Raw genomic sequence first — 16,395 nt, 5'->3', positions numbered from 1 at the left:
CTGAACCCCGTACCTCCAACAGATTTTGAGGAACAAAAGGAGCTCTAATTAACCCAGTGAATCTTCTTCAAGTCCCCTTGCCCCCCACCAAAATTTACAAATCATGGCTTCTATATCTTTACACAAGCTTACTGGCAATTTAAAAACACTCATGGAATAAGTGGATATGGATTGAACCACTGCCTTGATCATGACCTCCTTTCCAGCTTGTAAGAGAAGTTTCTCTTTCCACCCTTGCATTCTCGCCCATATTCTCTCTTTAATTTGTGTGAAACAAGCTTTCTTTACGCTACCAACAAAAGAAGGAAGCCCCAAATATTTCACATAGTGTTGAATGGCTGGAATATTTAGAGAAGATTTGATTGCCTCTTGCATCTAAGCATCAGTATTCTTGCTAAAGAACAGGGTAGTTTTAACCTTGTTAATAGCCTGACCTGAGACTGCTTCATAACAAGCTAAGATATCCTGGACTTTTTCACACTCCTCCAGGGTGGCTCTACAAAATAACAAACAATCATTTGCAAAATAGAGATAAGTGAGTTTAGGTTCATTCCTACATATAAAAAAACCTTGAATGTCCCCACGTGTGGTTGCAGTCCTAAGAATGGCATTAAGACCTTTTGCACAAAAAAGAAATAGAAATGGCGAAAGAGGATCTCCTTGCCTCAACCCCCTAGGAGGCCGGCTCAAACCTTTTGGCTCACCATTAACCAGTATAGAATACGAAACTGTACTAACACATTCCATAATCATATCCAGTTTTAGTGCCATAAAGCCTTTCTTCCCCGTACAAATATTCTTCATGTGGTGCAAAGTTTCAAAAACAATAAGAATATTATCTGTAATCAATCTATCAGCAATGAAAGCACTTTGAGTTTTTGAGATAATAGAGTTTAGTATAGGCTTAAGACAGTTAGCAATGACTTTACTAACTACCTTATAAATCACATTACAAAGACTAATAGGTCTAAACTCAGTTACTCTCTCAGGATTTTTAACTTTGGGAATCAGAGTAATAAAAGTATGATTAACAGATTTCAAAAGTGACCCATTATTTAAACTAGACAAAATAGCTTGAGAGACATCCATACCTACATCTGTCCAATATGTTTGATAGAAAAGAGGAGGCATACCATCAGGTCCAAGTGTTTTTAGGGATGCCATCTCCTTTAAAGCATAGTCAACTTCTTTAGTTGTGTATGATTTAGCCAAATAAACCCTCATCTCCTCAGTGTCAACCTCGTGAACCCTATTCAAAATCCGTTCCAAGCCATGTGAATTAGAGGACGTAAAGAGCTCCTCATAGAATCTATTCAAAATCCCTAAAAACACTGTCTCATCCTCCTGCCACACCCCATTCTCATCCTTCAACCCCTTGATAAAATTCCTTCGCTTCCTTTAGGTAATAGTACCATGGAAAAATCTTCTATTCCGGTCTCCATTTTGTAATCACTAAAGGCGTGATCTTTGCTACCACATCTTATCTTCTTTATCATACAAACACCTCAGCTCCGATTTCAATCTCTCAATGTCATCCGAGTTCCCAGTCCTGGCCGCTACTTCCTTGGCTTTCCACAATAGTTCTTTTGTTCGTTTAATTTTTTGCACTACATTCCCAAAATGGTCTCTACTCAATGCTTTCAATAATTTCTTGCACCTTTTGAATATTCTTATTGCCACATACATTGGTGTACTATCTAGACTACACTCCCAAGCTTTTGAAACAACTTCATTACAAGATGGCTCTATCTACCACATGGCCTCAAATCGAAATGGTTTTCTTCTCCACCTCTGCCTCTCACCATTTGACACAAGTGACACCAATATGGGGCGGTGATCAAATGTGAAACTATTTAAGTGGTGAACCCGACCTGTTGGAAACTTAGTTAGCCATTCATAATTCACAACACTTTGATCCAATCTCTCCCAAACCATTTCCCCACCTCGACGTCCATGCCATGTGAAATCCGACCCTGTGTAACCCAAGTAAAAAACCCCCCAAAAGTCCAGAGTATCTCGAAAAGCATGCATGAGATTATGAGCTCGTGGTACCCCTCATTGTTTATCTTGAATTTGCAATAACTCATTAAAATCACCGAAACAACACCAAGGCATTTTTAGGTTTGAGCTCAACATTCGGAGCATAGCCCATCCTTCACTTCTTCTACTTGTTTCGAGTTCCCCATAAAACCCAGTTAGTCGCTAGGCATCTTTCGAACCACCATGAACAATCACATCAATATGGTATTTCAAGAAGCTATCCAACCAAACATTCTCACTAGCTTTTCACAAAAGAGCCAAACCACCACCCCTTCATCACTTGAGACAGTAAAACAGCCCTTAAAATCTAACTTGTCACAAATGTGCTCCATCTGATCCTTTGTCGACCAAGTCTCAAGCAAGAGCACAATTTTGGGATCTTGTGCTTGGATAATATCCCCAAGCTCATCAACTGCATGGTGGTTCCCAAGCCCTCGACAGTTCCAAACTAAAAGATTCATTGATTTCGGCGGGGCTAGGACCTAGCCTCCACTGCTAAATTCTTTTCTGCCCACCCCTTTCTCTTCTTACCCCCATCTGAAACTTCCAAACCCTCATCAAAGTCTCTCTTATTTCTTTTTGTTAGTACAGTAGACCCCACTCCTCTTAGAAATCCCTCATCCTCCACGTTGCATGCATGGTCCAATTGCTTGGGTTTTCTCTGCACATTCCTGACTTTGCCTCTAATATTTGCAACCAGCTCATCTAGTTCATCCAATCTAGGCAGCCTCAGGTCAGATACATGTCTTTGCAAGTCTACTGCATTCCGAGGTTAGGGACTAGAACTATTCGATATCTCAGACTCAAGTCTACCATCCCTACCATTTGGAGCATCAAACTTAGCAATCCCTGCATCAATCTCAGCCAACTGCTCCTCAAGCGATTAGACATGAGCTTCCGCCATCACAGAGTTAACTTCTATCCTAGGTGCATCACAATCCTAAAAAACTGAAGGTATAGACACATTCCCTGGGACATTATCGTTATCCATCACATGCTCCATACATTCAGCTCTCTCCACTCCATCATTAGGTCCCTCCCATCTCTTCTTTTCCTCAATAGTAGGAATAATTCTTTGATTGTCATCGCCTCTGTTCCTTGCATTCCACTCACTGAAATTCTAATCCTCATCCCCATTATCTTCCTTACAGCACCCTGAGACTCGTACCACTGCTATCCGGGATAAATTCTGCGTGAAAGCCTGAAGCAATGGATCGAATTACTTATCCTCTTCCTGGATACCCTTCTTAGTTTTTAGCCAGACAGGACACTCCCTATTAGAATGCGTGAGCTTCCCAAGCCAATAGCATATATTCGGTAGCCTCTCGTATTTAAAACTAACCCACCATTCTTTCCCATTGTGCAGAGTTATCTTCCTACCTCGGCAAAGTGGTTTAGAGATATCGACTTCTACCCTATACTGCTGAAAATTACTATTATCCAACTCCACTCCATCCTCATCCACGGCTCCAACAATTTGCACGATCTCTTTTGCCACACTTGGATTTAGACCGATAGGTGAATCATGCACTTGGACCTAGAAGTGAGTAAACTCTAGCGGAAGGGCCCTAACATCCATATGTTTTTCAATCCTCTTCATGGTAACGAGATGTTTATCAAATGTCCAAGGTTCTCCCATCAAGACCTTATTTGTATCCAAGTCATCCGTGAACACAAAAACCACCCTATGGTTGCCCATATCTCGCACTTCAAACCACTTTCGAGTCCTCCATAGCAACTTGAAAGTCCTAGCAATAGCCTCTATGTTAAGAACACGACCTGTGAAAAATCTAGCAACAACATAAAATTCTTCTGCAGCCCCTGTCTCTTGAACAACAAAGTCTTGCCCTTCACTTTCAGACAAAGAAAACTTTCACCACATCATTGAAAGGTTCTCCATCTCCAATACTCCAAGTACTCCTAACGATTCTACTCTTTCCAATGAAGAAAAGGAGAAGAACGGCAGGAAGAAATAGCCTCACCCGTAGGCAAGCACTTTTTCTATGGACGCTAGGGTTTAGAGAGACCTATTATTGTTGACTTTATTATAAATAATCACATAAGGTTTGGAGTGATCACATTGTCTTTTAATTCTTCATTTATTTGACAAAATCTAAACCCAAAGAAAGGGGTTTTAATTAAACTATTAATTCTTTTCAGAATCTCTTATTAGGATTTCTACTAATTCTATTTTGTTTATCTTTATTTTCAATTAATTAATTAGTTATTCTTTCTTAGACCTGCTTAGGAATTCTTTCCCACTCCCTCCGTCATTAGGATTTTTGAGAACAAGATTGTCATAAAGAACCATATTACAAAAGAGACTTCTTTTGTTTCTACAAAACTCTTTGTCCTCTAGGTATGCCAATTTCTCTTTGTAGCTTTAATTTCTTTTGTTTTTCATGTTCTAATTTTTATTTAAATTTTTGTATAATGAGTTCCTTTGTTTTTCATATTCTAATTTTTATTTAATTGATATTTTTCATTTAATAATAGAATGTTTCATATATTGAGGTTTGGGATTTTTGAGATTAGATTCCTAATGTGCAATCAAAGAAGAAGAAACAAAGAATTGTTTAAATTTTCTTACAAAAATCTATGAAAGTTACGTTTGCAAAACATCCATATACATCTTAGAAAAACTATGCTCACCTAACATTCATTCCCAAAAGAGTTACAATATTTGTGATAGAATTACAATAAAAGAGGAATGAGCAGGTATTAGTAGGAGGATTGGTGATAAAAATATATACTATGAGACCTTAAGATTCCCATCTTGAATACCTTGTGCCATGGATGGGCTTTAATCTGAGGGAATTTGAACTCTGTATAGTTAGGGTTCATGCATTTGATTTCCTCCCTTGTAGGGGTGCCCAAAACCTACAACACAGAAAAATTCATATCAAATACAGCTGATAAGGAAATAATCATAGTAATACCATAAGGCTTCACCCGTCAGCCTATTCTCAGACTGACGGTTCGTGTAGCGACGGAAAAATACATGCCGATGGAAATAACATCCCATTTTAGGCTCGAAGGGCTAATTATGTTCAAAAGGCTGACGGGTATTCGTTGTAGAGGTAAAGACCGACGGTTAAGAGACCGACTGTTAGGAGGCCGACGGTTATAAGGCCGACGGTTAGAGTAAATCCTTTACTTGGCCACCACGCTCAATAATAGAGTCTTATAAGGAAAGGTCTCCGCAATCCACGCTCACATGGATTCCTATATGGAAAAGACTTCTGCCCCAAGGAAGAAAGGTCAACCCCCTACTACTATAAAAGCTCCAATTCCCTCACAAATGGAGGTACGCATAATTAACCCCTCTCTAGCACTCTAGAGTTGAGAAAAGTTCTAACTTGACCTTCGGAGGGTATTTGGCCGACACCACACCGGTGCTCTCTGTTGGGTCTTCTCTTTTCCTTGTGCAGGTGTCGTTTCGAGAGTACGAGCATTGTGCAACTCACTGTTGATAATTACGGCATCATCAGTTGGCGCCGTCTGTGGGGAATACATACGACTAAGCCATATTATCGTTTCCCGGACTAAAGGGTTGCATGGTACTCACTCGCTCAATGGCAACTACTAATGACGTTCAAGGAGAGGAGCCACCCACAACTGCCCTCGAGAGACAAGTTCGAACTCTCGGTGCCGCCGTAGAGCGCCTCACCAAACAAAACCACGACTTGGAAGAACAGCTACGCCAGAAGGATGCAGCACTGAATGACCTACAGGAAGACCAGGAAGGGACCAGCGCCCCGAAGAAGAATCAGGAGAAACCTGAAGGCAGCCACGCCCCAAGCAAGCCGGAGAGACAGAACGTGAGCATGCCATCCCTCACGGATGCGACTCCACCGCATATTGTCGCGGAGATGCAGGCAATGAGGGAGCAGATGGAGGTTATGATGAACGCGCTCAAGGGGTGAGTCTCCAGTGATCTTGACGATCTAGTCAACCGCACCGACTCACCCTTCACTATAGCCGTGAACTCTTTCCCCTTACCCCACAAATTTCGCATGCCGAATATAGATAGCTATGACGGAGTGAAGGACCCTCTGGACCATCTGGAAACTTTTAAGACCCTGATGCATCTTCAGGGGGTAGCAGACGAGATTATGTGCCGGGCCTTCCCCACAACACTCAAAGGCCCCGCAAGGGTATGGTTCAGCCGACTGACGCCCAACTCTATCAGCACCTTCAAAGAGCTAAGTGCTCAGTTCACTACACACTTCATTGGGGGACACAGGTATAAGAAGTCCACGGCATGTTTGATGAGTATCAAGCAAAAAGAGGACGAGACGCTGAGATCCTACATAACGCGTTTCAATAAGGAAGCACTATCTGTTGACGAAGCCGATGACAAAATACTTGTAGCAGCCTTCACGAATGGGTTGCGCAAGGGCAAGTTTTTGTTCTCCCTATACAAAAACGACCCGAAGACCATGTCGGAAGTACTCTACAGGGCCACTAAGTATATGAATGCTGAAGACGCGCTGCAGGCCCGGGACGAGAAGCCGAGAAAAAGGGAAAGGCAGGAGGATGCACGACCAGAGCAAGGGAGGAAGAGGCCCAAAACGGGAGACCGAAGGGACGAAAGGCGTTCAAAACCTCCGGGAGGAAGATTCACAAGCTTCACCCCACTGACCGCCCCAATAGATCAAGTCCTAATGCAAATTAAGGACGATGGGGCTCTGACCTTCCCTGGAAAACTGAAGGGGGATCTTAGCAGGTGCTCCAGGGACAAGTACTGCCGCTTTCACCGAGATCACGGCCATGACACGGCCGACTGTTACGACTTGAAGCAGCAAATCGAGGCCCTTATAAGACAAGGAAAATTGCAGAAGTTCATGAACAAGGAAAGAACGGATCCAGCGCCTCCAGAGCATCTCCCCCGACGAGATAATGACCGTCCTAGACCTCCCGTAGGTGACATACGAATGATTGTAGGAGGGATGGCTACCGGGCCATCGAAGAAGGCTCGAAAGACGTACCTCCGGATGGTCCAAAACGTCCAGCTGACGGGTCCAATGCAAAAGATAGCTCGAAGGGAAACCCCCATTATCGAGTTCTCGGAAGAAGATGCGCGGCGTCTCCACCACCCGCACGACGACGCGCTCGTTGTCAGCCTACGAGTTGGTGACTACAACTTGCATCGGGTGTTAGTCGACAACGGCAGTTCGGCCGACATCCTGTACTACCCGGCCTGCCAGCAGATGAAGATCGGTAGGGAGCAACTGGTACCAACAAATGCCCCACTTGTCGGTTTCGGAGGTGCAAAGGTATTTCCCCTAGGCGCGGTCACGTTGGCTGTGACGGCAGGCGATTATCCCCAGCAAGTCACAAAGGACGTAACATTTCTCGTAGTCGACCATTCATCCGCCTATAACGCAATCCTAGGGCGACCCACCCTCAACTCATGGAAGGCAGCGACTTCGACTTATCACTTGATGATCAAGTTCCCGACTGAATACGGAGTCGGAGAACTACGTGGGAACCAAATTGCCGCACGTGAATGCTACGTAGCCATGATGGAAATGGATGATCACCGCCAAACCATGAGCATAGAAGAACACCGAAGCACGACGAAGCCAGTCGAGAGGCTTGAAGAAGTCCCCCTGGACGACTCCAGGCCTGACCAGACCACGAGGATTGGAACCCTTGCAAGTCCCGCCATCCGGCAAACACTTAAAGCTTTCTTCAAAGAGAATCAGGACGTATTCGCCTGGAGTCACGAGGACATGCCAGGAATAGACCCTTCAGTCATGGTGCATAGGCTGAATGTATCACCATCCTTCCCGCCGATCCGGCAGAAGAAGCGGGTCTTTGCCCCAGAACGGGACCAAGCCATAGCTGAAGAAGTCCGCAAGCTACGAGAGGCGAATTTCATTAGAGAAGTCTACTACCCCGACTGGCTAGCGAACGCGGTGATGGTCAAAAAAGCTTCCGGGAAATGGAGGATGTGTGTAGACTTCACTGATCTAAACAAGGCATGCCCTAAGGACAGCTACCCTCTCCCAAGAGTCGACACTCTAGTAGATTCTACAGCTCAACACCAGCTGTTAAGCTTCATGGACGCTTTCTCTGGCTACAACCAAATCAAGATGCACGACGATGATCAAGAAAAAACTTCCTTCGTAACCAGGCAAGGACTTTTCTGCTACAAGGTAATGCCGTTCGGTCTAAAGAATGCGGGCGTGACATACCAAAGGCTTATGAACAAGATGTTCGCACGACAGATCGGGAGGAATGTCCAGGTATACGTAGATGATATGCTGGTTAAAAGTCGAAGGGAGGAAGATCATTTAGAAGACCTCAGGGAAACATTCAACACTCTCCGCTCTTACAACATGAAGCTTAATCCGGGAAAATGTGCCTTTGGGGTGACGGCGGGAAAATTCTTAGGATTCATGGTCTCCCAGAGGGGCATCGAGGCCAATCCAGACAAAATCCGGGCTATAATGGAGATGGCCCCACCAAAGAATGTGAAGGAAATACAAAGCCTCAACGGCAAGATAGCAGCACTAAACAGGTTCGTCTCCAGGGCAACGGACAAGTGCTTACCCTTCTTCCGCACACTGAAGAAATCTTTCAAGTGGACCGCCGAGTGCCAACAAGCGTTCGAAGAATTAAAAACTTATCTCTCTTCCCCCCCATTACTGAGTCCCTCACAACCGGGTGAAGAGTTGTTTCTCTATCTTGCCGTTTCCCCCGCCGCCGTCAGCGCCGCCTTGATCAGGGAAGAAGGAAATGTGCAGAAGCCTGTATATTACACCAGTCGGGCGCTACACGGAGCAGAAGAAAGATATCCGCCCATGGAAAAACTCGCATTTGCACTGGTTACCGCGGCACGCAAACTGAAGCCGTACTTTCAAGCCCACACGATAATCGTCCTAACCGACAAACCTTTGCGACGGGCGATGAGCAGCCCCAAAGCTGCTGGACGAATGGCATTATGGACCATGGAGTTGAGCGAGTTTGACATACACTACCGCCCACGAACCGCCATTAAAGGACAGGTTGTTGCAGATTTCATAGCCAAGTTTACAAATGGCGAAGACAAGGGGGCAGAAGAATCCCCCCAGTGGAGCATACACGTAGACGGGTCCTCCAACAAGCAGGCTGGGGGAGCCGGTGTCGTACTACACTCACCCGAAGGAGACGTGATCGAGTGTATGATTCGCCTTGAGTTCCCCACCACCAACAACGAGGCGGAGTACGAAGCTCTGATAGCAGGGCTGGACCTCGCCAAAGCTGCAGGAGCCGAAAAAGTGATCATTCACTGCGACTCTCAAGTCGTGGTCAATCAGATAAATGGGGATTATGAGTGTAAAGGCGAGAGGATGAAAAGATATCTGGACCAAGCAAGGCAGAGGGTCAGTGAGCTGAAGGCCAAAATTATGCAGATCCCCCGAGGAGAAAATGAGCAAGCTGATCGCCTAGCCAAGGCCGCTTCAGCTGAACATATGGCCACCTTTGATAACATACTCTCTTTCGTTCAGCTCTCTCCACTTATAAATTCTGTTGATGTACAGGAACTTGGTTCCGAAAACAATTGGACTACGCCATTAGTTTCCTACTTGAAGAACGGGGTACTACCGGACGAAAAGAAGGCTGCAAGAAAGCTGAAGGTTCAAGCAGCGAGGTTCGTTCTGATAAAAGATGTCTTGTACAAAAGAGGTTTCTCCCGCCCCTACCTACGATGCTTAGGTCCTGAAGAAGCAGATTACGTCATGAGGGAAGTACACGAAGGAATCTGTGGAAACCACTCAGGGTCGAGGTCGTTAATCCACAAGCTAGTACGAACGGGGTACTTTTGGCCAACTATGCAGTAGGATGCTGAGGACTATGTAAAGAAATGCGACAAGTGCCAAAGGTTCAGCAATATCATGAGACAACCACCTGAAGAACTTACCCCGATGACGGCGCCATGGCCGTTCGCTCAATGGGGACTCGACATCATGGGACCGTTTCCTACGGCGATACGACAACTGAAGTTTCTAGTCGTGGGCATCGACTACTTTACGAAGTGGGTCGAAGCTGAAGCCTTGGCCACCATTACGGAGAAGAACGTACGCAGCTTCGTTTGGCGATGCATCATATGCAGATTTGGCATCCCTAGAGTCTTGGTCTCAGATAACGGGAAGCAATTCGACAACGAGGCCTTTTGGGACTTCTGCTCACAATTAGGGATACGGAACCACTACTCCTCTCCTGCCCACCCTCAAGCCAACGGACAGGTCGAAGTCACGAACCGATCCTTGCTGAAGATTATCAAGACTCAGCTCGAGGGGGCAAAGGGTATATGGGCTGAAGAGTTACCAAGCATACTTTGGGCCTACAGGACAACGGCAAGGACACCAACACAGGAGACACCATTACGGCTTACATACGGGAGCGAGGCAGTCATTCCAGCCGAAGTCGGCCTCACCAGCTACAGGGTGCACAATCATGACGAAAGGAAAAACGACGAAGCCCTACGTCTACAGCTCGATCTAGTGGACGAAGTCAGGACAGCAGCAGAGCAAAGGCTCGCGCGATACCAGGACCACATGGCCAAGCACTACAACTCCCGGGTCAAGCACAGAGACTTCCAGGTTGGAGACCTCGTTCTAAGGAAAGTAATGGGCACATCAAGAGACCCAACTCAAGGAAAACTCGGCCCGAATTGGGAAGGACCTTACCGAGTCACGGCGTGGCAGAGGAAGGGCACCTATCATCTGGAGACACTGGACGGACGGAAGCTACCGCACCCTTGGAATGCTGAGCACCTGCGAAAGTACTACCAGTAGAGGCGACGACATGAAGAAAAACACCTATTTTTTTATTTTAGATTTACTGTTTACTTTTAAGTATTCACTACAATAACCCAACGGGCATGTCTTTTGCTTTGGTTTTGATACAATAAGCCCAAAAGGGCAGATTTTTCCTTCATTTAGATACTTTTTATACAGATGCATGACAATAAGAGGAATTTATTCAGAACTACTGAAGTTTCTACTTACAAATGAAAGTTAGTAAAAGACTAATGAAAAGTGGCTAAGTCCACAAATCAGCAGTTAAGCTGACGGCCTAAACAGAAGGCTAACGAAAAGTGGCTAAGTCCACAAATCGGCAGTTAAGCTGACGGCCTAAATAGAAGGCTGACGAAAAGTGGCTAAGTCCACACATTAGCAATTAAGCTGACGGCCTAAACAGAAGGCTAACGAAAAGTGGCCAAGTCCACAAATCAGCAGTTAAGCTGACGGCCTAAACAGAAGGCTGACGAAAAGTGGCCAAGTCCACAATTCAGCTACTAAGCTGACGGCCTGAACAGAAGGCTAACGAAAAGTGGCCAAGCCCACAATTCATCTACTAAGCTGACGGCCTGAATAAAAGGCTAACGAAATGTGGTAAAATCCACAATTCAGCTACTAAGCTGATGGCCTAAATAAAAGGCTAACAAAATATGGCCAAGCCCACAATTCAGCTTCTAAGCTGACGGCTTAAATAAAATCCTGACGGTCTCATAAGCTCGGCTCTCAGGCTGACGGTCTTATAAAAGACCAACTAAAAAATGAGTCCAAAAAATGGGAGCCAGATAGCGGACGGTCTAAAAAAAAAAAAAAAAAAAAAAAAAAACAAAGTCCACAAAGTAGACGAGTTAAACTGCTGACGGTCTAAAAAAGACCAAATTCGCAGTGGACGAACCAGGTAAGCTGACGATCTAAAATAACCCAGTTCGGCAGATAAGCAAAAGCAATGAAACCAACGGCCTGATAGAATACATACGGAATGCATAAACCCGACTATTAAGGCTGACGGTCCACAAATGAACAAGTCTATAAGGGAGATGACCTTGACCTGGGATAATAGAATTTTGCCGGAATTTCTACAAGCATTAAAACGAAAGACTGACGGCTTCGTCAAGCAAACTTGCCAAGTGGCCTAATATAAAGCTTAAATCAACGGTTCAGCGAAGCTGACGGTACATTAAAAGGGCCCATAATTCCAAACAAAACATACAAGTTAAGCATGCCTCACATCAAGTAATAAAGAGCGACGGCAAATTTAAAAGAGGGATTTGAAGAAAGTGTTAAAATATTACAAGCAGGAGCCCAGGGGGCACTAATAAAACTGTTTGCTAAATAGATGAATACAAAAAAAAAACGTCGCTTAAAAAATTCCTTCTACTCCCTAACAGAAGGATCCTCTCCGTCAAGCAGCACCACAGGAGGCGTCGGGGCAGTTGTTGAAAGGTTCACAGCAGGTTGGGCCAAAACAACTCCGCCTCCATGAGAAGGAGAATCCACTGATTCGTCAGCCCCAGCAGTGACGGCTTCATTAGCAGGCGTCATGGGCTGGGCGTCATCTAGGGAGATACCAGATAAGTCCAAATCTGGGAAAGCTGACGCCACTTGCCTGAGGCAATCATCAAATCCTGTGCCGTAGTATCCAGCACAGGAATCAATGAAAGAGTCTGACGCCTTGAACTTTTCAACCGCGTCAGCCCCTGCAGTCTCCATCTGCGCACGAAGAGTCGTCAGCTCCTTCCCTAGCTCACCCCTCTGACGATCCGCCTCCTCCAGCTTCTGCCTAACTTCCTTTAGCTCGACGTTAAGGAGACGCATTGCCTCTTTATACTGAGCCTGCTGGTCTTGCATATTGGCATTGTGCTTATTGACGCGAGTGACGACACGCTCCTTAGCCACGCACCGGTCCTGAAGCACCTTTACGCGAACCAAGGCCTAGAAAGGGATATAACCGTCAGTTATTAAAATAAAAGAAGATGAGGAAGGAACCATTTGGGAGAGGCAGCTTACCTGAGTGAGGTCAAACAAAGCTGACGACCCCAGCTCATCCGTCGCCAATAAATCACAAGGATCTATGTCCGTCGGCTTTATAAGTGACTCCACAGCCTCAACAGCAAAATCCTTGTGAGTTAGCAGGCAACGGGGCCCCTCCAGGACGGGACCAGAAGAAGTCATTACACCTTTTCCTGCCCCATGACTGGGCTTAGGTGACGGCTTCTTTGAGGGCTCGCTCCCAGAACCAACGGCTGCTTTCTTCGATGGACGGCTATTATCCCCGTCAGTTTTCCTTTTTGAAGAACCCTTGACGATCTTGGGGGTCGACGAGGGTACCGTCTCCCCCTTTGCTTTCTTCTCTTCTTTTAAGCGGGCAGCGGCGGCCCTTATCCGTTGCTTGGCCACATCCATTTCTACAAAAAAGATGCATTAGCAAAACCGACGGTAATACAAGTATAATTTCGAAAATAAGGGTAAAGTACTCACGGTGACGGGAGAATCCTTCTAGCCTGCGAGCCTCAGGCGTCGGTTCAGGACCACCACAGAAGGCGTGAAGGTAGTCGAGGGTGATTAAGTCTCGACAAGACTGCTCCTCTAAGGGAATCTCCAAAACCCGACGGATGAAGTCCTCCTGCTCACCAGTTATTGAAGGGCGAATGAGGGCTGAAAAGTGCAAATAAACCGACGGCGTTAGATCCACTAAAAAACCGAAATTATTACTTGCTCAAAATAAAGTCAAAAGCTGACGACTAAAACCTGACTCTTTTATAAACGCCCAAGTATTGTCAAAATAGCCATGGGGTATCGTTTCCCATTCTTCCTGACGGCACACCCAGTCCGTCCCTTCAACGAAAAAGAACCTGCTCTTCCAGGCTCTATTCGAGTCCGGCGTCTCAAACACCAACCTAAGATCTTTCTCCCTGACGGCAAAATGGTACATCCCTTTGGAAGAAGAAAGGTGCCGAGGTCTATAACAATAAAAGAATTCGTCCAAAGAAAGCTGACGATTCCCTCCACTCAAACGACCCCACAGCACCTCGGCGCCTATAAAAATCCTCCACGAATTCGGAGCGACTTGGCTGACGGATAAGCCAAGAAAGTCAACTAACTGACGGTGTAATGCCGTCAGGGGCAGTCTAAGACCGGCGGCAAACATGGCATCGTACATACCAACATCTGCAGTTCTTCCCGTATAACATTTTTCGCCATCTTCAGGCAGACGGATAGGAATATGGTCGGGGATTTGGAAACGGGTTCGTAACTCGTTAAAAATTTTGAGAGTCATCTTGGGGAGAAACTTATTTACAGCCCACTCTTTGGGAAGGATGAAGGGACGGTTGCCTCCAGGACTCACAGGAGTCCCTTCAGTAGACCCGTCGTCACCTTCATCCCCTTCACTAGACTCGTCACTATATCTTCCTCCTTCCACTTTGTCACTGCCCTCACCTACTACCCTTTCCTGACCATCGTCTCCGTGGCCTCCTACCTCCTCGATAGGAGTTTGGGCCGACGTCTCCCTCTCTGAAGACCAGGATGAGCTCCCTGACTCACTACCTGAACCAAATACCTCGTCGTAGCCCGCTCCATCGCGGACCGACGACCGGTCACTCGACGCGTCACTCGACATCTGACTACCTACAAGTGACGGGTATAATCTAAGCACCTAGGATGACGACTCGGCTTAAAAGAAAAAATAATAAAGCAGGAACAAAAAGAAAGAGAACTTACAAGTTCCTCGAAAGTAACGGCCGAAGAAGTGACGGGAATATTGTTAGCAAGTACTGAAGGAAGATAAGCGACGGATATCTCTCCAAGAACCGGTGAAAGTGAAATAGTGCAAATGGGAAGAGGTGGGCCATATATATATATAAGGAAAACGCACGGAAGACGAAGCGACGCCCCCAAACCAGACAAGGGGCCAACCCGAGCACCCCACGTGTCCTAGCATTTATTGTTGGGGTGTCAGCTTTAATTATTTCCTCTCTCCTGATCAAAGCAGCAGGTAAGGACGAATGAAAACTCCATAACCCGTCAGTTATTGCCGACGGAGATATGGAGTAGGGGGCAACTGATAAGGAAATAATCATAGTAATACCATAAGGCTTCACCCGTCAGCCTATTCTCAGACTGACGGTTCGTGTAGCGACGGAAAAATACATGCCGACGGAAATAACATCCCATTTTAGGCTCGAAGGGCTAATTATGTTCAAAAGGCTGACGGGTATTCGTTGTAGAGGTAAAGACCGACGGTTAAGAGACCGACTGTTAGGAGGCCGACGGTTATAAGGCCGACGGTTAGAGTAAATCCTTTACTTGGCCACCACGCTCAATAATAGAGTCTTATAAGGAAAGGTCTCCGCAATCCACGCTCACATGGATTCCTATATGGAAAAGACTTCTGCCCCAAGGAAGAAAGGTCAACCCCCTACTACTATAAAAGCCCCAATTCCCTCACAAATGGAGGTACGCATAATTAACCCCTCTCTAGCACTCTAGAGTTGAGAAAAGTTCTAACTTGACCTTCGGAGGGTATTTGGCCGACACCACACCGGTGCTTTCTGTTGGGTCTTCTCTTTTCCTTGTGCAGGTGTCGTTTCGAGAGTACGAGCATTGTGCAACTCACTGTTGATAATTACGGCATCATCAACAGCAGTGTAAAAAATACCCATATACCATGTAAACATGCATGACCATAATTCAAACCAACCACTGCCCAATCTAAGAGGCTAAAAGCTAAAGCATCTGTTAGGTCAGCCCAGCGAAATAATTGTACTCAAAAGACTTCATTTTGTCTCATCAGCTAGTTCCTAACCAGAAAATTTCATACAAAAAAATCCCACAATAAATAAATATCCAAGTTCTGTTACTTTTTTTTTGATAGTATCCAAGTTCCATTACATAACAAAATATTATATTTACCTTGATTATCTCCACGAGCTGGTCGACTCCACTCTCACCAGGAAACAAAGGCTGATAGAACAAAAAGTTCATTTTAATCTTAATGTACAAATTACAAATCCAGAAGTTGACCAGAGCTTATATTAATAATCAATTACCTGTCCAAGCAGTAACTCAGCAAGAACACAGCCAGCCGACCAAATGTCAATAGCTGTAGTATACTCAGTTGCTCCAAATATAAGCTCTGGTGCTCGATAATACCCAGAGCAGATGTAAGAAATATTTGGCTCACCCTTTACCTGTCCAACATTAAAGAAAATAAGGATATTAAGCATTCCAATTACAGCAAAGACAAAAATAACTTCAGGAAAAAGGACATGAATAACAAAATAAAAACATACCAAGACTTTCGCACTTCCAAAGTCACATAATTTAACCTGGTGGGTATGTGGATTCACCTGTACAAGAGCAATAGCTTTTAGTTAGAAAATTTTTTTTTTTTTTTTTTTTTTTTGAAAATGACAACCCAACTACCAAAATGATGGCCCTTAATGGAGATATAAATATTTTAATTGCTAACAATGAAGCTTATGCAAGACCATGGGTGGTTTATTCAATACACCATGAAACCAATTATAAAAGCTAAGAGACCAAGACCATCGAGGCACTTACA

General features: G+C 45.1%; 1 protein-coding gene across 1 annotated transcript; it reads right to left on the bottom strand.

Moving 5' to 3' along the window:
• Positions 1-4,761: 4,761 nt before the first annotated feature.
• Positions 4,762-16,382, bottom strand: LOC136070023 (shaggy-related protein kinase alpha-like). The gene is made up of 5 exons (XM_065779277.1): positions 16,374-16,382; positions 16,124-16,180; positions 15,881-16,021; positions 15,744-15,794; positions 4,762-4,920 (listed from the first exon to the last, which is right to left on the bottom strand). Exons 1-5 carry the CDS (start codon positions 16,380-16,382, stop codon positions 4,762-4,764), a joined length of 417 nt encoding a protein of 138 aa, XP_065635349.1.
• Between the last annotated feature and the right edge of the window lie 13 nt (positions 16,383-16,395).

The sequence above is a fragment of the Quercus suber genome, unplaced genomic scaffold, assembly GCF_002906115.3.
Source record: "Quercus suber isolate HL8 unplaced genomic scaffold, Cork oak 2.0 scaffold_203, whole genome shotgun sequence".
Lineage (NCBI taxonomy): Eukaryota > Viridiplantae > Streptophyta > Magnoliopsida > Fagales > Fagaceae > Quercus > Quercus suber.
This window is presented reverse-complemented; position numbering and strand designations above follow the sequence as displayed.